This window comes from Diceros bicornis, chromosome 6 (genome assembly GCF_020826845.1).
Source record: "Diceros bicornis minor isolate mBicDic1 chromosome 6, mDicBic1.mat.cur, whole genome shotgun sequence".
Lineage (NCBI taxonomy): Eukaryota > Metazoa > Chordata > Mammalia > Perissodactyla > Rhinocerotidae > Diceros > Diceros bicornis.
The window spans coordinates 37,811,963-37,835,908 of record NC_080745.1 but is presented as its reverse complement, the minus strand read 5'-3'; the positions used below and the strand labels follow the sequence as shown (position 1 = coordinate 37,835,908).

General features: G+C 33.7%; 1 protein-coding gene across 5 annotated transcripts in view; it reads right to left on the bottom strand.

Annotated features, from left to right (window-relative positions):
- Positions 1-23,946, bottom strand: part of HERC4 (HECT and RLD domain containing E3 ubiquitin protein ligase 4) — a 151,092-nt gene that overhangs the window by 113,109 nt on the left and 14,037 nt on the right. For 3 of the 5 annotated variants that reach the window (XM_058543346.1, XM_058543347.1, XM_058543348.1), the window contains exons 4-6: positions 9,222-9,381; positions 3,695-3,766; positions 2,638-2,714 (exon numbers count right to left, since the gene is read on the bottom strand). In XM_058543346.1, coding sequence (XP_058399329.1) covers positions 2,638-2,714; positions 3,695-3,766; positions 9,222-9,381 — 309 coding nt within the window. The remainder of the gene's footprint in view (positions 1-2,637; positions 2,715-3,694; positions 3,767-9,221; positions 9,382-23,946) is intronic. The other 2 variants (XM_058543349.1, XM_058543350.1) reach the window with 1 other exon arrangement.

The following is a 23,946-nucleotide window of genomic DNA, read 5'->3' as shown; positions in this document are numbered from 1 at the left end:
TTTATTAAATAAATGGTAATAAACTAATAACCGACACACTAATAACTAATATTTTTTAATTCATACTATAAAATAGGACACACTTAAAAGTTAAGTTTCCCTCCAAAATTAGATCCCTGGTTCCTCTCTCTAGAGACAACCACTGTTACCAATTACTAATATGTACTTCCAGAAATACTTTATGCACATACTAGCAGACACTTGTACATATAGATACAGACATTATAAAAATACAGATTTGATAATGTTGCTCACCTGAAAAGAATATGTCAGTGCCTTCTCACTGCTCTTGGGATAAACACTTTTAACAAGGCCTACAAGGCTCTATATGATCTACCTACATTTCTAAGCTCATTTCATATCAGTCTCTTCTCTCGCTCACTATACTCTAGCCATACTCACCTTCCTTTACATTCTCCAATGCCTTGCTGTTCCCTCTGCCTAAAACTTCCCCTCACCTTTGTCTAGTTCAGTTCTACTCTCTCCCAGCAGGAAGCCTTCTTTGATCTCTCAGATTAAGTTCACCCCCATTATATGTTCTAAATATCCTAACTTTTTTTTTATAGTCCTTTTTCACAGTATGTAATTATATTGTTATTTGTGTGACTGTACCATGAGGGCTAGTAGTGGTCTGCTTACCACTGTATATTGTACATTTTAATGTGCCTAGTTCATACTAAGTAATCAAAAAAATTCATTAAATAAGATACTGCTAAAGCATGAAGCTGAACAAGGCAAAAGAATACCTGTAAGTCAAGACAGAAAACTGCCCTATCAGTAAAACCTTGGGTTTAAATTTATCTTGGATCTACCTACCAAAACAGCAAGAGAAGCTGGCAAAGTAGCAACAAAGAATACAGGGATGCCAGCTTCCCCACTGCCTACACAAAGTCAAAGTCCTTAATAAGGTATTTTAAGGCCCTTTGTAACAGATTTCTGTTTTTAGTTGAGCCTCAACTGAAGTATGTCTCCCATGCTCTCATAATACCCACATAAAACTACATGCCAATACTCAAAAACACAAAATACCTTCCTGATTCTATGCCTTTACTAGTATGTACTATCACCTTAGCCCATCCTCAACAATTCCCCTAGTTACTTCTTAACGTGTCTCCCATTCTGAATAAATTCTACTCATCTTTCAAGACTTGCATCAAATACCAATTCTATGGATTGGAACTAAAGTCACGTGCTGCATAACATTCGATCAACAACTGACTGCATATATGACAGTGTTCCCATAAGGTTAGTACCATACAGCCTAGATGAGTAGAAAGCTATGTACCATCTAGGTTTGTGTAAGTACTATAGAGGAGGAAGAAATTTTCCTCTACACTACTAGGTTCTTCTGGATGGTCTAAGAATTAAATTGACATGAGACAGATTAACAAGAGAAAAGCAAACAAAAGTTTAATAACATGTATACATGTTATTATATATAAATATTAATAATAATATATATAAACGTATTATATATATAAAAACAGGCTTTTCTAGGTACCCCCTTCTACTACCAAGTTCATGTTATGACACAGTGATAGCTCACTTCCTAAGACAAGTTTTTTTATCTGAATTCTTTTAGGCAGCTAAGGGGGAGGTAACAAGAAAAACTTTGAGTCTTTTATTTCTTAAAAATAATCAGCCTAAAATAATTCTCATGTTAAAGAGACATATTTTGGGGTTGCAAAATTTGTTCCCTTTCAGTACACTCCATGATGCTCACACAATGATGAAATTGCCTAACAATGCATTCCTCAGAACGTATCACCACCATTAAGTGACACATGACTAATTACACTTTTTTCTTCGATGCCATAGCATTTTACCTTGACCACAGTAGCATATATTCTTTTCTGCCTCGAACTATAGTTATTTATTTGTATATGTGCCTCTTCCACTAGATGGTATGGTCCCTAAAACTATCTCAACTTACCTGTATTTCCCCACAGCTCTAGCCTAGTGCTTCATTCATAGCAGACCTCACTAGACATTTAATAAATTCAAAAATAATACTAATAATGAAGCCACTGGAACTTATTTTTTTAAATGGTAAAATACAAACATATGGCAGGTTCTTTATTAACCCATGTTACAATCCTTGGCTGGCACAGGAAGTTGAATGAATCAGAAACAAAAGCAAGCAAAGCTAATAGGATGCTCAGCCGCCATCTCTGTTTTTATTCATAAAAAGTTTATGTATGAGATCAAATGAGATTGGGCAAGTTATAACCTTTTCCAGCTGTGAAGCAATAACATTTAGCAGACAAAAGAACAATAAAACACAAAAATTTCAGGTCTATATACTAGAAATAAGCAATTTGAAAATGACACCATTCACAACAACAAAAAACATCAAACATCTAGGGAAAAATCTAATACAAGGCATGTTCAAAAATTGAAAGACTCAATATTGTAAAGATTTTCCTCAAATTGATTTATAGACAATGTAATCCCAATCAAAATCCCAGTAGTTTCTTTGTGTGTCTGTGAAAACTGACAAGCTAATTCTAAGACATATGTAGAACTGAAAAGGATCAAGGAGGACAATTGTGAATAAGAACAAAGTTGGAGGACTTTCTGCTCAAAGTATCAAGTAATAAAACTGAAAAAGGAAAAGAAAATAAAAACAATGCTTACCTTTAGAAAGTGCAAGAGAATGATAGCAGCCGCAAGCAACCTGTACTATCTGGATATCTGATAAACTTTTAATATTTCTAGAAAATAAGAAGAGAGATCACGATCAGTTAATCCCATTTAATAAATGGATCCTGAATGCTATTTATTGACCACCTACTATGTGCAAGTAGTTTCCTACCGACCTAGATCACGATCAGTAAATCCCATTTAATAAATGGATCCTGAATGCTATTTACTGACCACCTACTATGTGCAAGTAGTTTCCTACCGACCTAGCAGTTCATGCTGTTTTCTTCATATAAGCCCAATTTACCAAAAATTTATGCTAAAATCAGTAAACAAAATCTAGATGTGAAAAAAATTAAGAGGTGCGATGAGAAAACATTTCAAAACAATATTTAAGCAAAGTAAACTATGCTCACACCTCAACTACTCCTCAGAGTGCTTTTATAATTCAGATGTCTTCTTTTATTATCAAAATTTTTTTAAAAAATCTTAAGCTTCAAGTGTGAAATTTGGCAATATATTTGTAAAACAAATGCACAAGATCTAATTTGTCTAAAATTAGTGTTCGGCCCAGTTTAATATATGTTCTCCTCCATCAGGTTCCTTAAGAACCAACAGAGATTCCTATCATATGGTGCTACCAATTCACAAATTATGAAACCTATTCCTTTTGGGCTATCCTTTTGCTTTACATCTATATCAGTGATACTCAATAATCCGTTACTAGGAAAATTTAATCAATTCACATTTATTATGATCACTGATGTGTTCAGTCATATTTCTGCCATTGTGTGTGGTTTTTTTTAATAGTTTCTTTTTCCCCCCATTTCTGATTTTTCCTAAACTGCAATGTAATTCTAAAGACTAATTTTTACAACATTACAAAAATCAAGTAACTTTGTGCACCAACCATCCCAGGTTTTTCTTATGTAGTTCCCCTTCACCTGGTCACTCTACTGTTTTTCCTGAATGAATATTTTCAAGAAAAAAAAAGGGGGAGACGAAGCATAATATGTTTCTTACTTCCCTTTACCTGATACTGCCACCTGACCTGATTCTGCCATATGAGAGTCCGGAGCAAGTTCTGACCAGAGTGTCGATACTCATGATTTTCGGGAGGCAGCTTCAGCAAATCAAATTTTGAGCAGGAGAAAGGAGAGTTACTCTAATTCCATATTGTGGTATTAAAAATATTTTTATTTAGTGGATTTATGTTTTTAACTACAAAACCTGAGAGATGTACTGCCACAATTTAGCAGAATCCAACTAGTTAGCAGCATCCAATGCACCTTCAGATTTTCAAATGTAGCAAAATGCCATTTTTCTGCAATGAGCAAAATCAAACACTGGCAATGTAAAAACAGGAATAAAAACTACATGGATATGCACAATTATGCTGAAGTTACTAAACAATTACTAATATTGTTTACGCATATTAGACACATCAGACATTGACCAGTGAATTATATTAAATATTTTTAAAAACCAACTGCTCCAGGTATCAAGTCCAATTTGCAAGACCAAGTAAAACATTTCAAAATACTACATTCTCATAGTACCCTACGGTTTTTCCTTCACATCATTTATCACTATTAATTGCTGGTGTACTTATTCATTTAATTATTACTAGTGTACTCTGCTAAACAATAAGCTCTGTGAAGGTGGACTACGTGTCTTATACCCATGGAATCCCTAGCACATACCATGTGCCTGGCAAAAAGCAGGTAATGAATAACACACTGTTAAAGTATAAGTGAATTTGTAAAGTCTTTGAGGCTTTAGTATTAAACTATTCATAAAGTTTGCTCCAAAAACTTCTAAATTTGCATGGCAATTCACACTTGGTGACTCTAATTTTCAAAACAATATCATAAGGCTTGGAATATAACATAAATGCTAATTTCTTTAGCCACGTCTGCTACAGGGACAAGAAAAGATACTCTTCTGTGGCATTACTGTTTTAAAGGAAAAAAATCTTCTCCATGTAGATTTATTAATACATTGGAGATTGGTAGGGGGAGGCGTGGAGACAATATGCTTAGCTGTTGGGGGGTTTGGTTTTTTTTTTTGCTTTCAAGAAAAAAAAAATAAAGAAATATACTGTAAATGGTTAAAACTTAATTTACCAAATTAGTTTCCCATGTTCTTTTTCCTAAAGAGATAACAAATTTAAAAATTCTTAATGAAACAGAATTCTATAGAATTCACCAAAAGTAACTCCCCTTTTTTAAGTAAAAAAGATAATGCAAATGTTTAATGGTTTCCAATTTTTAAAAGGATTCAAATACAGTTAACAGGCAAGTAAAATAAGCCAGTATAATTTTGTAAATAAAAAACACATAGATACATACATATACACTACACAAAGATTCCTAATTAATGAGAACTATGAAAAGAAAATCAGAATTCAGACATCTAGGGTAAATATTTTATAACTGCATATAAATTTAAAATAACTCCCTAAAGGTTAAAGTATGTCAAACATTTTAAATGGCTATGACATCACTAAAATGATTCATTGTAAAGAACAGAATCGTTTCTTTATTGAAATTAGAAAGATGTTTGAAATTCATAAGAAAACAGTTAATAAACGTGGAAATAAGATTTATACTTCTCTCCCTTGGGAAGTCTGCCAAAACAAATTAATTGTTGAATATGTATACTGGTGTATTGCTGTATTTTTCCAACTTAATGTATACTAGCAATATAGGCAGAAACTAGGCATTCCAGTTGTTTGCAAAGGTAAAATTTCAACAACTGTTAAGACTATGAAAAGTCTAAATTATATAATCAAAAATTTGAAGAACTAAAGTATTTAATATTTGCCAATTCCAAACTCATCAAGGTGTATACATTAAATAGGTAGAGCTTTTGTATGTCAATCAAACCTCAATAAAGTGGTTTTAAAAATATATTTTGATGATAAAACATAATTAACAATTTTCTATTTCCCAGTTAAGCCACAACTTTCTTAGTGATTTGAGGAAAGTATTAGCAACTCTTTTTCCAATTTTAAAAAATTTAGGCCAACAACAAATCTAGTCTCTACCGTTAAGAAACACTCTTTAATTTTTCTTTCTAACCTAAAATGTTCTGAACTTTAAGATGCTAACGTTAGGCAGAAATTATAATATATGTTTAAAACTGAGTGAAATTAAGAAAATAAGTTTTACTTTTGATCAAGCTTACAATTCAAACATGTTTAATTAGTTTCTATAGTCCAGAAATAGTGTTCTTCACAAGGATCATCATATTAAACCATCCTGTCGTAATTTTTAATTGTGTATGTCCAAGAAACAACAAGTTTATTGCCAGCAATTTTTTTCTAAATTTTGCATGGAAAAGTATGTATTTCCACTTACATTAAACTAAAAGATAGTAAAATTAGTCTTAACTTTTTTTTAATAAAAGTATAACACATATCCTACATAAAAAGAAGTAACTAGCCAGAAATGCAGGCCTACAGAAACCAGTGATAGTGAATAATTTCTATCTTTCCCCAAGAAGTAGTGATTTCAAAACAAAATTAGAAGATTAACAAACTAGTAATAATTTCAAATATAATCTATTATTAATTTTATATTCTTTAATTTCAGAGTGTTGCTTAATTTACATATTCTTATCTATTGGCATTAAACGGATTTTGTTCTCAAGAAAGCATAGCATAATGTGAATCTTCACTTTTCTGAACACTCTTATGAAAATCACAACCACTAATTTTTTGTTTGTCTTTCTCTTTTTTGAGTATCATTATTGGCTTGTCGACTTTTATATATTCAGTGTATTTCAGTCAAGGTCACTCTTTTTTTTTTTTTTTTTTTTTTATTGAGGAAGATTCACTCTGAGCTAACATCTGTTGCCAATCTTCTTCTTTTTGCTTGAGGAAGATTCGCCCTGTCAATCTTCCTCTACTTGTGTCAATCTTCCTCTACTTTGCATGTGGGTCATCGCCACAGCATGGCTGCTGACCAGTGGTGTATGTCTGAGCCTGGGAAACAAACCCAGGCCGCTGAGGCAGAGTGCACCAAACTTGACCACTATGCCATGGCACTGGCTCAATAAACACTAATTTTTAAAAATGTATTTACACATATTTGAGTTTCTTCCTGTCTTGTATACATGTTTTATTCAAAATGTATGTGAAATTTACAAAGCTGGCTGACATCTCTAAATATCTAGAAAAAGCCTTGCATCTAAAAAACGATTTGGTGCTGAAATTTAAAAAGAAAAAAATCACTGGAAGTCTTTCCTAAAAATATATTCTCACTGAAATATTACATTGCCCTTTAAAACATTAAAAAAATATCAGTAAAAACTATGTATATATTACAACAAATCAGCTCAGGTCATGAAAAACTGAGAAGGCTGAACAGGAGAAATGCCTTAACATACAGCTTAAAGTTAATTTAGATGTTTGGCAATACAAAAAATAGAGAAGTTTAAACCAGAGGACTCAACTGAGATCTCTTTCAGGTCTCCATCCAGGTTCATAAAATAGTAAAGTCACAAACAGATAATTTATTATTAAGCAACTTTCAAATAAATTGTCATATAACAAATTTCTCTCCTTATAATTACCTTTCTTTCCATTTACTAATCATCTACGATTACTGACTGAAATCCCTTATACCAGAAGTGAACAGCAACAAAAATGTAAGTATGAAAATTAAGAGACCAGTAGAGTAGAAATAAGGGAAACTAGAAAAGCCTTGCCATGAATCATGGTTTTGAGAATACTGATTTAGAAAATCTAACATATAAGTCCCTTTCCACTCCTAAAAACACAAAATTTTTAAAATCTTAAATTAAAAATCCCATTCTACAACAATTACTTATGTGAGGAAACAAAAGCAGTAAAGTATATGACAAATGAGGTCACTACGTTTCCATGAATGCTTTGTATTATCTAGTTAAGAACCACCTGGTTGCAAACTACCATTTTCCGAAAGAAATCAAAATTGAAATGACTAAAAAATTTCAATTTACTTAAGGAAAAAATTTTTCTCCCAACAGCACCATCATTAAGAGACATTAAAAACATAACGGGGGGGTGGGGGAGGGCCCAGTGGCATAGCGGTTAAGTGCAAGCGCTCCACTTGGGTGGCCCAAGGGTTCCCAGGTTCGCATCCCAGGCGCACACCAACACACCACTTGTCAAGCCATGCTCTGGCAGCATCCCACATAAAGTAGAGGAAGATGGGCACGGATGTTAGCTCAGGGCCAATCTTCCCCAGCAAAAAAAGGAGGATTGGCATTGGATGTTAGCTCAGGGCTGATCTTCCTCACACACACAAAAAAATAACGGGAATTGTGTTTGTTATTTAATTGTTATCTCAGAAGAAACAAAGAGGAAGAAATTTGTTTGGGGAGTTTTGTGGAATTTGGTTACAAGTTCAATAAAGAAAATGTATGAATGTGATGTTATCTAAGTCTCTACAGACAGTTCATTACTAGAACAAATATAAAATGTCAAACTAAAGATCAAAAAATCTTTTGAAATGTTAAAGCAAATACTTTAAATGTATACTTTAAGTTTTTCAATAAACATATACACCTGGGGGAAGGTTATAGGCTTACTAAAAGAACAAGCTACCTTTCCTAGTTAAAGAAAACTCATTTCTAACAACGATTCAAGTTCCTATTCTGAAATATATTAGTTCCTGTGCTCCATTTTCTTATTCTAGTAGTTATATCCTATTATTTAAACTAAAACAAACATTATGTTAAATTAAAAACAAAATATCTAAATGTGTGTAAAATAAATGATACCTGGAAAAGAAACCTAAAATTAGTTTAACATCTTGGTTCCTTGGAGAGTTCTCTTTTGTCCCCATAACTATTACTAAGAAGAAAGAACAAGAGTTTAAGGAGGCAAGAATTTGTATAATTCTAAAAACTAAGCATGAGTTTATGTTTCTAAAAGAAAATGAATACTTTAAATTTTTATATTTTTACCTAGATATGTTCATGCTCTTACAGTTTTTAATATTAAAACAATGGTTATGCCCGATGTAAATCTGTAAGACTACAACACTCATGAGGTATAGCTCATTTTTTTATTTTGAAATAATTCTATGATGAATTAGTGGTTAATATAAATTAAATCATGGTCACTGCTATGTAAAAAAGAGGAAAGTGACTGAATTCTTCTTACACTAAGTATGTGGGACTTCTACAATCAATAAAAACAATAAAGACTAAAAAAAACAAGACAGAGAAACATGCAAGTAATCAATATTTAATAAATATTTCAATAGCTGGGGTACTCAAGATAATAGAATTAGTAGTTTAAATTAGTCTAACCCACTTCAAAATTTTAGTAAGAAAAACATATAATAAAGTACATATTCCTCATCCCTTTTCTTTACAAAGATAAATAATTTGGGAGAAAATACGAGGTATATAAAAAATAGCACTGAACCCAAATTAAAGGCAAGAATCTACCTAGTAAACTCCTTAAGAACTCAAAGGGGAGAAATAATTAGGTGTCAACTCGTACATGTCCACGTAAGCAGAAAAATTTAGATAAATTTATCATAAAAGATTGTTAAAGACCTCTTTTTGGTCACCTTTGTTACCTGGGTACTCTGATACATTCCTCTGATCCTAGCAGGCCAAGTTGTCCATCAGAATCGAGACCCCAAGCATACACCTGGCCCTTGTCATTTAGTGCTAATGTATGAGCTTCTCCACATGAAACAGCTACGATATTTTGGGCATCCAGGGCAACAACCTGCTCTACAGAAATCAAGAAGAGAGACATTACATTCTAGTTTTGAACTCACAATGAGAATAAAACAGAGTCTTCATCTTGTACAAAAAAGCTAAGGAAATGCTGAAATACAGACTAAGTATAACTAGTGTTATTTGGAAAAGTCTAATAAATAAGTTCCATACAAAATTCTCATTGTGGTAAATACAGATATACATCATAGGGCATAATCAACTCAGAATATTGAGTGACTTGAGCATTTGGTGGAAGAAATTAACAGTTTATAAAGATTCTCTCAGAAAGTGCTCTTCATTCAAAGCCATTACCAATAAAAGAGAGCACTCTAGCTAAAAAGGGAATCAAATAACCTGGACTGTTTGTTTTTTAATAACAAAATCATAATTGACACACACTACCATTACAGATACTATTATGGAGTAATTCTGAAATTAATGAAATAATCTGAATTGGCAATTTCTGATAGGAAACAAATTCTTCACATATCTCATAAATTAGGCCTCTACCATATATGCTGAGGAGAGAACTGAAAGGTAATGCGACCATAAAAAATAGGTTTCATTTTATGGACTGCCACTTTAATATCAAAGATATAAAAACTCCATATGCGGTTAAATGTGTTCAAGTTTTAAACCAGAAATTAATTTAAAATATTGGCCCTTCATAAGATTGTCAGTAGCCACTGATAAATCAGCAAAGAAAGTTAAATTGTTTCCTCAGTCTCCTTAACATATGAAATGTTTATCAGTTTTTTACCAGTACCACTATAAGTCTTTTTTTAAGATGTCATTTAAAATTAACTTTTTTAGCTTAATAAGAAAGCTGTAATTTCTGTCTTCAATAAATTGAAAGCCTCATGTTGAAGAGTTATTAAACTGAATCAGAGTTTCTTGAGACGCACATTTTAGCTCAATGTACAAATGCGGCTATTCAATAATGAAACGGAGTGCATCAAGGAGGTTTAGATCCCTACGTATAGGGAAATTCAAATTCTATCCTGAATTTTGAGGTGGGAGGTTAGCCCTAGAGAGCCTCTAGGAATCTGTACAACTCTTAATAATACGTTATTTTAAGTACTTACCTTAAAGTACTATGAGTTAATAATTCGTGAAGCTGGTAAACAGTATGTGGAAGTTCATTACACTAATCTCTCACTTTTTGTATGTATTTTGTATATATATTTTTATAAAATTATATTGTAGAAACATACAAAAACAAAAAAGGAAAACAAGATATACACATTGTCCCCCCAAAAAAATCAAGAAAAGGGACTCAGAAGTATGTTATCATTTGTTTACATCAAAATATTCCCATAAATCTTACTTATGCAGAAAGAAGTAAAATACACAAAAGATCTGTTGTCTCTCAGAGGCCCCAGAAATGAGTCAATGTCTCTCCAAGACAATCCTCAAAGGAAATGTAGTGAAGAGCAGAAAATGACAGGATGACAAGAGAATAGGACAGGTTGGTTCAACAATAGCAAATGAAGAGTATTTAAATTAGATAGCAACAGTTGTATAATCAAAGGCACCAAAAATCCAAGAAACAATCATTCATACCAAACACTAACATTTACTGTATAATTCTTGTGCTCCAAGCACTAGAGACACAAAGATAAATAAAACATTTTGAGTTCTAGCCCTCAAGGAGTTTACAGTCTACAGAAAAACAGATTTGATAAGGATTGTGATTAAATGCTAACATAAAGATATACAAACAGCAACATGGGAACATAAGATACTTATTAAAACCTTGAAAGATACTAGGAAGAATTTTAGAAGACAGTGACACTTAAGCTAAGTCCCGAGCTGAGGAAAGAGGAAGAGATTCCATGTACCCATTTGAGAAAAGTCAAATTACTTGTTAGAGCAAAACAAACTAAAAGCAAAGTAAAAAGACTGATAACAAAATAGGGAAAAAACGTTATTCATCTCTCAAGCAAAGAAACAACTTCCCCAATTTTTAAAGACTTACTAGAAAAGAAAAAAAAGAACAGTAATTCAGTGAAAAATGGGCAAAAGATATGAACCGATAGTTCAGAAAAAGAAACAGAAATGGCCCTTAATCATATGAAAAGATGCGCAACTTCACTGATGAGAGAAATGCAAATTCGAACTACATTAAGAAGCCAATAATATATTCACTTAGAAAATTCATTAAACCACACACTTTTGATTTGTGTACTTTTATAGATGGGTTAACCTTCAATTATAAAAGTTTACATTTATCAAGAGAATGAGAAGACAAGCCACAGACTGGGAGAAATATTTGCAAAACACATCTAATAAAGGACTGTAATCCAAAATATACAAAAAACTCTTAAAGTTCAACAATAAGAAAATGAACCACTCAATTAAAAGTTAGGCAAAAGACCTGAACAGACACCTCACAAGCAAGACATACAGATGGCAAAGTAAGTATATGAAAGGATGTTCTACCACATATGTCACTAGGGAATTGCAAATTAAAATAAGAAACCACTATACACCTATTAAAATGGCCAAATTCCAAAACACTGACACCACCAAATGCTGGCGAGGCTATAGAGGAACAGGAACTCTCATTCACTGCTGGTGGGAACTGGTACAGCCACTTTGGAAGACAGTTTGGCAGTTTCCTACAAAATTAAACATACTCTTACCATATGATCCAGCAATCGCTCTCCTTGGTATTTACCCAAAGGAGTTGAAAACTTATGTCCACACAAAAACCTGCACACGGATGTTCATAGCATCTTTATTCATAACTGCCAAAACTTGGAAGCAACCAAAATTCTTCAGTAGGTGCACAGATAAAGTGTGGTACATCCAGATGATGAAATACTATTCAGCACTAAAAGGAAATGACCTATCAAACCATGAAAAGACATGAAGGAAACCTAAATGCATATTACTAAGTGAAAGAAGTCAATCTGAAAAGGCTACATATTGTATTACTAATTTCAACTATACGAGTCTAGAAAAGGCAAAACTTTGGAGACAGTAAAAATACTAGCGGCTGCTGGGGGCTGAAGGAGGGAAGGATGAATAGGCAGAGCACAGAGGATTTTTAGGGTAGTAAAACTAATCTGTATGGTATTACTACTATTCTGTACAATACTACATATCATTATGCATTTGTCAAAACTCACAGAATATACAACACAAAGAGTGAACCCTAATATAAACCACAGACTTTGGATGATGATGATGTGTCAATGTAGGTTCATTTTGGTAATAAATGTACCACTGTGTTACAGGCTGTGGATAGCAGGGGAGGTTGTGCATGTGTGGGGATGGGGTATATGGGAACTTTGTACTTTCTGCTCAATTTTGCTGTGAATCTAAAAAATAAAGTTTATTAATGAAAAAAAAAGTCTATGCTTATTAAAAAAACATACACACCAAGATAACATTTTTCTCCTAATAAAAACCCAAAAGTTTGACAACAGTCTGTTGGAGGAAAAGGTACTCTTGTATATTGACAGTGGGAATACAAAATAGAACAACCCTTATGGAGAGGAATGTGGCAATACCTAAAATACATACGCATTTACCTTTTGGACCTAGCGATTCCATTTCCAGGAAATTATCGTACAGATGCACCTAAGTACTGAAGGGGAGCAGCATATGCCACCCTAAAATATGCCACTTTGGCACAAGGATTATTTTGAGCTGAAGGCCATAAACAAGAAGCAGATACAAGAAAAGCTCTCTGCCCTCCTCCTATTTGCCTAAAAAGCAGGACAAATTTGTAAAGGTGTCCCCCCTTCCCTCTCTACCAGGAAGGACAGAAATTAATCACCAGAGACAACCCTAGACCCTTATCTGCTCAGATATAGCACCAGTGGAATGGTGCTGTAATGGAATCTACATAAACAAATTTTACTAACTAGCCCTTATCTCACATTAGTACACCCACATATTTACCTTCCCCCAATTTGCCACCTAAGAAACGCACTCTTTTTCGTTTTGTTACCTCTCCAAAAATTTATCATTCCTTTGTTAAGACGCTGTATAAGCCCATGTTCTAGCACCAATTTCATTACCGAGTACTCCCACATGTAAGTGCAACACATGTGTTAATAAACTTCTGTCTTGTTAATCTATCTTTTGTCTAGACAGGCCCCCGCTGGAGAACCTAGGAGAGTAGAGTACAAATACATATGTGTGTGTGGTGAGTGTGTGTGTATTTATGTATATCTGCAGCAACATATATGATAACAAAAGACTGGAAATATTCCAAGTATCCATCAATAAAGGATTCTATCTACACAATGGAATATTATGCTCTACAAAAATAATAAATAATGAGAAAACTCTACATGCTGATATGGGAAGATCTCAAGGGTACATTTTCAAAGGAGAAAAAAAATCAAAATGTGGAATAGTGTACATGATTTGCTATTTTTTACATAAGGAAGAGGGAAGAATAAGAACATATATTCATATTTGCTTACATCTACATAAAGAAACTTCAGAAATACATACAAAAAACTAATAAACTTATAAGGGATGCAGGTAGAGGGGGAAACAGGGTGGTCAAATGTAAGAGCAAACCTTCTCAATGTATATTTATATTACCTTGATTTTTGAACCATGTGAATATATTATCTATTCAAAACAAAAAATAAAATTTGATTAAAAAAATTAAATAGAATGTTAGAGAAAATAGTTAAAGCAAAGTATTAAAACGAATGTGTTCACTTTAAAACTGACCTGAGCTCTTTAATTTTTTCCTACACATTAAAAACTCAAAATAATGTTGGTTCTTTCAGAACTTTAGCCCCCTCAAATTACTGAGATACCTATTTTGAGAATGGATGACTACTTCAGAAATACATTATTAAAGAAATCTAACAGTTATATGTCCTGAAGATAGTATTTAATACAGGCTTTTCAGACAATAAATACACAAAACGGGTAACTTCTCTGTACAATTTTTAAAAATTACTTCTTTTTTCCAAATGGCCCATCAAATGAATAGCCCCAACCATTTCCCCCAGTATGCTAGAAATAGTATATTGAGACATTTCACATCCAGGTCAAATTCTGGTTTTGAATGCTCAAAACAAGATGGCCTGAAAAGAGAGTCAATGATAAGCAAGAACAAAGGGGGAATAAATGAACCCAGCAAAACAAACAAAAAATTCACTAGAGGGGCTGGCCTGGTGGCATAGCGGTTAAGTTCGCACACTCTGCTTCGGCAGCCCAGGGTTCGCAGGTTTGGATCCCAGGCTCAGACCTAACGCACTGCTCATCAAGCCATGCTGTGTTGGTGTCCCCCATAAAAAATAGAGGAAGATGGGCACAGATGTTAGTTCAGGGCCACTCTTCCTCAAGCAAAAAGAGGAAGATGGGCCACGGATGTTAGCTCACGGTCGATCTTTTCCACTAAAAAAAAAAAAAAATTCACTAGAAAGCCTGACTTGATGATGCACTGTGTGCCAAAAAAAGGAAACAATTCATTCCAAACCTAACAGCTAACATTTATTGAGTGTTTCCTATATAGTAGGTACTATGCTAACTCTATTAAGTTTTAATCACTAAGCTACATTTGCCTTTCAAGGCCAAGTAACACTGTTAGAAATGGAGGGTAACTGGGGATTAAATTCACTTCAATTTAGGATCAGTATGGATATATATGGAAGAGAACAGAAAACAAAAAAGAAAAATTTGCCAAGCAAGCCCATTAAAAAACAATTGATTCCTTTGATAAATAGGGTCTACAAGATGATGATGGAAATATGAACATATAATGTTAAGCTTGTTGGAAAAGGTTTAATAATAGCACATGATCATTACCAGTTGATTGTAATTCAGAAATAAGGCTATCTGTCAAAAAAAATACAAATACACACAGATAAAAATATGTGGAAAAATGTTAACTGTTGGTCATTGTGTTATTCTTTCAACTTTTGCTTCAAAATGTTCAAAATAAAAAGTTTGAGAAAAGTAACACTGTGTTCATATCAGTATTTATGGTTCACAGAAGACAAAAGAAACATTTAGTTTGGGAGCACAAAAAAAGGCAAAGAAAACATAAGTGGAAGAGATTGCCTTAGGAAAGAAAAAATACATTTTTCAGAGACGAGCAAAAACAGAAAAGATAAAGAACTGGAGAAATGTAACATATCCATCTTGAAAATACAGATATACTCCCAATACATCTCTAATAGGTCCAAGCTCATCATTACTTCTGGTTTTTCTTAAACCTGTATAGTTAAAATTGCAATATTTTTGAAAACTGATGAGAAGAAATACGCCATCTTCTTTGCTCCATAAATGCAAAACATTGTCATTTTCAGATTTATAAAAACCAATTAAAATGTTCAACCTAATGATGGTTTTCATTTCTACGTCATCTATCTCCTCCCAATTACCTTTGTATGCACATCTGACTTCAGCATTTGTTCATTCACAAACTACATCAAATAAATTTTGCAGCACAAACATAATAAAAAAAAAGAATACTGTCACACATCCTTTTAGCAATACAGGATAGGTGCAGGTTCTTGTTACAAAATGTTACATGATAAAATCCTTCCTGTTGAATAACTAACTGGATAAGAACATCCTATTTCCTTTGGGACCTAAGAAATATACTCATCAATTCCTAAGTTTATGAAAATTCATGTATAATATTGTGGGAGATCAAGATTTGGCCACCCTAAAATCTATCTCTTTACCTTGGTTGTTTTCTCTAGGGACATTTGACCTCCCCCACTAACTGCCTAAAAAATTTGACATAGTAACTCCTTCCTGGAACAGATCTATCATGATGGCTGTAAAGATAATGTAGGATAAATGTTACAATAAGAAAGGCACCAACAAGCTCATCTTATCAGAAGTTCTGTCTCTCTGGCCACATTCTCTGGATGGCCCTGCAAGGAGTTGTCAGACAATCATTTACATTTATAAGGGAAATCTCCATTTGTAAAGGTATCTCCCTCTCTGTTTTGGGAAGAGGGGGAGATGGCCTCATTTCTAGAGGCTTATCAATGTGGAAGGTGAGGCCTTAAATCTGCATAATAACCTTACTCTCGTTTACTGTGCTTTAGTGGTAATCTCCTGTAACTGACTCCCCCCACCCCCAAAATCCTCCTTTGTCATTGGCTGAACATGGTATTTAAGACGAGAATTTCTGCTATTGTGTTGAGAAACGCAGCGTCCCTGCTTTCTCCCATGTATACATGTTATTAAACTTGGTATTATTTTCTCCTGCTAACCTGTCTTGTTAATTATTTGACCAGCCATAAGAACCTTAAGAAAAAGGGGAGAGGGAGATTCTCCCTCTTCCCCCGACAATATCATCTCCAGACTCACTGTTTAAGAGTTCACTTATATGATCAATTTCACCATCATCATATAGTAGTGCTATCTACATTCAGCTTTTGACTTGTCTAGTAATTGTGAAACATCTACCTTCCTCTGTCAATTTTCTTCTCTCTGCCATTATGGACAAATAATGAAAAATTCTGCATTATCAACGGTGGTCAATGAAAGCTACAAAAAGAGAAAAATAAAAACTACAAAGACAGTGACTCCAGATTTCTTTTATACTTTCTTAAAAGATGATGCAAAACCGCACATTGTCTGAAGAAAACTGAAAGATGCTAAATACTGATGATTTATTTCACTACTGCACCATCCTTCTAGGAAATCCCACCCTTGTTCCACTTATAATTTTAGTCTTTTAATTTTATCTAGTTGGGAATATAATCGATTCTTGTTATTCACAGTAGTTATGTTTTAAAAAGTCACCACGGACACTTAAAGTTGCCACACTGAATCACTGCCCCTAGGGAAAATACATGGTTAGGTTCTTCCAAGCCTCTAACCACATTTTCATCAACTGATCAACACATAACCTTGTTTTATGTGTGTTTCTGTTTAAAGACATCTTAATATATACTGTTGATTCATTAACATTGAATTCATAGTCAACAGCACTGTATAACTCATGCCTCAATGCATTTTCTTGTAAGGCATCTCACAGCCTTCTTGTGCTTTGGAACACCATATAGATAACTTCAGCTCTACACTCAGAGGCCATTTTAAAGAGTGAAATCGCCAACAAAAATATGAAAAATATGAAAAATATGGCACTAAATATAGTACAAAAGGACACTTGTTTACAGTATGAGAGCTGAAACAAGAAGGCAGAGCATTGCTTTGCTGAACCTCAACTGAGAATGTGCACATCAGGAGACTCAAATATTTTACAGCTCTGCACATGTGCATGTCCAGGAACGACCATGAAAAGCTCCGTGAGCAGCGACTGACTATGACCCAGGTTGATTTAATAACAGTACACATAAACACTTCTTCCTACACAACCAATCACAAAATATACAACATGGTCTATTAGGAGTCTTTTGCTAATAATCAAGGTTTAAATCTGATAATTAGATATAATCATCAATAACAATATGCTCTAAGAACCTTGTAAACAGAGAAAACTAACAGTAAAGAATGTGTTGTCCCTTGGGTATAAAGGTAATACTATAGAAATACCATTACTAACATATTCACAACTAGCATCTCTTAAATGCTACAACTTATTCAAAATTCTAAAATAGCTACTTGAGGGAAAATATAAACATTATCATGTTACCCTGTATCCTCTTTCACTTATAGATCTCAAAATCTTATTGTTATGGGATGAATTGTGTTCCCCCAAAATTCATGTTGAAGTCCTAATCCCCAATACCTCAGAATGTGACCTTATTTGGAAAAAGGGTCATTGTATGTAAAAAAGAAAAAAAAAAGTAATTAGTTAAGATGAGGTCATATAGGAATAGAGTAGGCCCCTAATCCAACTTGTGTCCTAATTAAAAGGGGATTTGGTCAGACAGGCACCCAGGGAGAATGCCATGTGAAGGAATACCTAAGTGCCAGCAAACCACCAGAAGCTAGGAGAGAGGCCTGGACCAAATCCTTTCCTCATAGCCTTTAGAAAGAACCAACTCTGCTGACAACTTGATCTTGGACTTCTAACCTCTAGAGCTATGTGATAATACATTTCTGTTATTTAAGCCACTCAGTTTGTGGTACATTGTAATGGCAGCCCTAGCAAACAAATACACTTGAATAAATATTCTCTGGTTCAAAACATGCCTGTCAAGTTAGCCAAGTATTACCATCTATGTTTTAAAGGCTATCCACAGAAAGAAATAACTTATTCTGAATAATTCAATCATAGATAAACTTGATTTTGAAATTTAGAAGTTTCTATTTCATAATTACATTATTATTTCCATGCCAAAGGATTAAAAAAAAATGGCAAAAAAATATTTACACAAAATTGTCAAAAGATATTTCTCTAAACAATCTTTAAAACATAAGCCAAGGGAAAAGAAACTTTTTAGAGAGCAAGTTGGCAATACGTATTACAATTCTAAACATGCATGCCTTCTAACCCAGAAATTTCCCTTTTAGAAATTTGTTATACATTGTAAAATGATGTTTATTGAATCACAGTTTGTAATGGGGAAAAAACAACAACAGGAAATAACCTGATTTCCAGTAATAGGTAGGTAAATAAATTATGGAATATCTACATAATAGAAACTGATGCTTCTATTAAAAAGAATGTCCATATAGTAACATGAAAACAGAGAAATATATTAAATGAAAAAGCAAACCACAGAATTTTATGTATATGTGTACAGAATTATGTATTTTAACAATGGTATAAAAGATATGAAAATATAAACAAATAGTAGTAGTCATCTTTAGGATGTAGGGGAAAAAGTGGCTTCCATTTTTTAAATCATACATTTCTATAACTCTGAAAAAGAAATAAAGTACATGTATTATTCTGTTAATCACAAAAAACAAGGATTTTTTTAAGGTATAAGAAGTCCCTAACTAACCCTAAACCCCACAGGAACAAATGTCCTTTGTTTCCCAAAATCAAAACACTGGGGAAATAACTAACCTGGAGTGACAGATTTTCTTACCTAGGAAACAGAAGCTATAGTCAGGTATTGTTTCTCTTTAAAATGTGACACATAGTTAAGTTAAATGCTGCCCCCAAATATCTATCTTAACCTTTCTGGAACTGATAAAGCAAGAGAGCTAAACAAGCCAGAATAGGTGAAGGGTGGAGATAAATTTCTGACATCCAAATTTAAAACTCAAATGAATTTTTCTATAGAATATGTTACAAAGGTCAGTTTAAATTATTGATAGAATATATACTTAGGTAATATTGATAGAATATATACTTAGGTAAGTGTGTTTTTAAAGAAGACTGGTTTGAAAACCTATTTATGATATCTAACAATATTTCCACAAGCAAAGAAAAATTACAAGTTTTTAAAAACACAATTCATTCACAAACCAAGGACTATCTGGTATAAAAGTACAATTACCAATCATGATCCAAGTCCACAATTAATCTTAACGCTTAATGTGGTCTATGAGTTTAATGAAGTCTTATATATATTTTTAATTAAAAAGAAATTTGAATTCCAACAAGGTTTGAACTATCGATGTTTTATAGACAGGATAAAATTCTTTGTTGATGTTCTATGTTCAAGTTATCAGGATCTAAAAAACAATACTTTATAAATAGCAACAAGCACAACCATTTGATAACAATTACAAAACTGAGGTCAGAAGAAACACACTTTGTTAAATAGCTAATTTAAAGAGGCACCATTTCAATTCCTTAGTAAATGTTTAATTCTGCAAGAGCATAGGTTTCAAAATCCTGTCTTACCATGCCTCACTAGTTGCTGTAAACATAGGTTTTCTCTTCTCCTCTCTCTGAATAACTCAAAACTCTAACTAGAGCTTGCAATGCGCGCTTAAAATCCATCTTTAAAAATTTAAAGTTCACGAGATACCGTATTATAAAATTAAAAAGGTACTGTGTAACTCCATTCTTGTCTAAAAATAAACATATTTTTAAACACACAGCCCAAATACACATGCAGAGAAAAGACTGGAAAAATACATAATAAAATTATCAACACTGGTTTATCTACAAGTGTTTTTTTTCTTCTTTTACCGTTCTTTAATTGTTTAAACAACTGAATGTGTAGCTGATGCATTTTATGATTCTGACTTTTTAAAGATGAAGAAATTAATCACTTGGGATTGGTGAATAGCACCAATAAATAATTCAGAATGCTTTTTTTGACTTTAAATAATCATATCGCTATCCTTATTACAGAGATAGATAATCAAAAGGCTACTTCACTTGAGGCACATACTTCCCTATTGCTAAGTGAAATTATTGTTTATTGACACTTTTTAAAGGATCTCTAATATAATGCATATAATGATCGTCATAAAATATATTATAAAACAAGATTTAAAGAAACAAAACTAAAACATCAAAAAACTAAATGAAAATGTTTGTTCTCTAAAATTATTACCAAAAATTACCAATAGCAATGTGGAATGGTACAATGCACTCACAAAAACATTTAACAAGTTAATACAAAGTAACTTACTTGTCTTAGTAGATAGCCCACAATAAAATAATGTTCATATGGAGATATAACTAATTAGATTAAAAAATTCTTTATAACAGATATGATTACAAGATTGTACCCCTTTTATGCATTCTATCTACATATAGGTATACTGTTAACACACATAAATAGCTTATTACATGCCTGGCACTGTGCTAATAAACACTTTATTTATTTAATCTCATTTAATCCTCATAACATCATGAGGCAGATGTACCATCATCCCTACTTCCCAGACGAAGGCACTAAGATATAAACATTTCCCTATTTATTAACTGCTATCTTTCTGTTAATATTATTTAAATAACAAGGTTATGTTTTAATAATTTATTTTCAAAATATACTTAAAATTTTATAAATACTTAGGGCTTTACAATATTCTTTAGAAAAGTCCTTTCCGGATGTCTAGGAACTGCTGAAATTAATTGCTTTGAAGAGGAAAGGGGAAGGAAAGTTGAAATATAGACTCCAACATAAATATAATATCAGTCAAATAGCTGCCTTTACTTCAATTTCTTTTTAAGACAAGCAAGAATGAACCCTCAGAATATATCAGTCGAGTTTTTGTTCTGTGTTTTCTTAGATTATTTGTATATTTAGCATCCATTCATCACAGGGCCAATTATATTAACTATATTTTCTTATGTTCTGTATTCTTGATGCTCTGACATTGGGGGGGAGGGGGGCTTACAGACCCCAGAAGAGACAGCCCCTCCCAGAGCTAGCTAATTCCTAACGTTAACTTGCCTACTAGCATGTCTTTTATAAGCAAACCAACCAATCCAGAGTTGATACCACCAACTATCTCCTTATCTAACTCTCACACAACAAGCTAATATTTCCCCCACCCTAAAACATCCCAGGGCCAAGTACCAGGAACCTAGAAACCAACCCTATAGCCCAAAGCCTGGAGTAATTAAGCAAACTAGCCAATCCTAAACTGTTTTCTGCCCAGCCTTGCCTTTCCCAGGGAAACCCCAATAAAGGCCATGACCTAAGATCTCCCCTATGCTCCTCTTCTGCCTCCTGACTACCCTGGTGTCTTCTCCTGTGGCCCTGTATGGCATAAGGTGACCTCCCCTCTCTCTGGGACACCTGAGTATAATTACCATCTTCCAAGCCTCAATCTTGTTTCCTCTTATGGCTGCACCCACTTTACCATACTATATCCAACATGTATACATTCTTACAACAGTTTTAAATTTTAAAATTTTGGTTATAACGTGGCTGACAGCCATCATGCTCATTAAAACAATCATCTGTCTATAATTTTCCTTCCTTCCTATGGCACATCCAATAAAATACATTGATCATGTGTTCATTCAGCAAACCCCCATGTTCCTTCTCTGTGTACCACTGTGTTGTAAAGATGTAAAAGAAAAGGTTTCTAACCTCCAGGAGCTGACATGGTAGAGATTTTTATCCAAATAATTAAAATAGGAAGACAGCAATGCAACTTATTAATTTACTGAATGCCAGGTAACTGTGCTTAGTAATGCACAAAACAAATGACTTGAGTTCTTACAAGAGTGACCAGGGAGATGTAGGAGATGATACTTCAGCTAGGCAACGTTCAAGAGACAGAAAAGGAAATATGCCTTAGAAAGAGTAACCTGGAATTAATGAAAAGGATGGAATGGAGCAGGGACATCAATTAGAAAACTATTGCCACAGTTTTTGCACAGACCAGTAATGGTCTAACTAGAATAAAAATAAACAATTTTAGATTGAGATAGCAGGAAACTAAGGGCCCAAGAGTTTAAAGTAACTAAGCTCAAGGTCACATATTTAGCCATCTGTAAAGGAAATGATAAGACAGAACAGGAGAGTTACTGAGAAAACAATCAACATGATTTGGCAATTGAGTCAATACCAGTGCCACGGGCTAAGAAGCAGACCCTAAGGTGAATCTAAGGTTCGAACCCAAGTGAATTCAGGAAGTATTAATAAACAAGTAAGAGGAGTTGTTTTTGCAGTTTGTTTTAGACAGATGGAAATAGCTAACTTACAGCACAACGGTTTCCATTTAAAATGTTCCTTTTTTGTTCTCCGCATTTTATTAGTTTTATAATCTCAGAAACGTGTATTTGTCTTTCTTGATGTATAAATTTCTACCACAGTCACGCATCATATAAACAGTGAATGCCTGGGGCTGGCCCTGTGGCTTAGCGGTTAAGTGCACGCACTCCGCTACTGGCGGCCCAGGGTTCAGATCCCGGGAGCGCACTGACACATCACTTCTCTGGCCATGCTGAGGAGGCATCCCACATACAGCAACTAGAAGGATGTGCAACTGACATACAACTATCTACTGGGGCTTTGGGGAAAAAAAGAAGGATTGGGAACAGATGTTAGCTCAGAGCCAGTCTTCCTCAGCAAAAAGTGGAGGATTAGCATGGATGTTAGCTCAGGGCTGATCTTCCTCTCACACACACACGAAAAAAAACAGTGAATGCCCTGTTTATTAACAGCATATTTATATGGAAGTTAATTTAGGCACAGTGGTGTTAAAATAACGCAAAATAAGTATAAAAAAGTGTAATCAAATGCATTTATTTTAAATTTAAAGGTCAACTTATCATTTTGGGAGGCGCACAGTTTAGAAGTGTGAATAAGTAGAATTTATTCAAGTGTCTATGTTCCTCAAAATATCAGTACACAAACTATACCTTCTGTTATAGACTGAATGTTTGTGTCACCCCCTCCAATTCATATGTTGAAATCTTAACCCCCCAATGTGATGGTATTAGGAGGCGGGGCCTTTGGGAGGGGATTAGGTCATGGCGTGGAGCCCTCATGAACGATATTAGTGCTCTTTCCCAGAGAGCTACCTCACCCCTTCTGCCATGTGAGGACCCAGTGAGAAGATGGATATTTATGAACCAGGAAGTGGGTCCTCACCAGACACCAAATCTGCTAGCACCTTGATCCTGGACTCCCCAGCCTCAAGAATCATGAAAAATATGTTTGTTGTTTAAGCCACCCAGATATCATAATTTTGTTTTAGCAGCCTAAATGGACTAAGACCTTCTAATTATTCATCATTAAATAAACTTCTGATAACAAATGATGCATCTAACTTCCTTCATTTATGTGCTTCTCACAT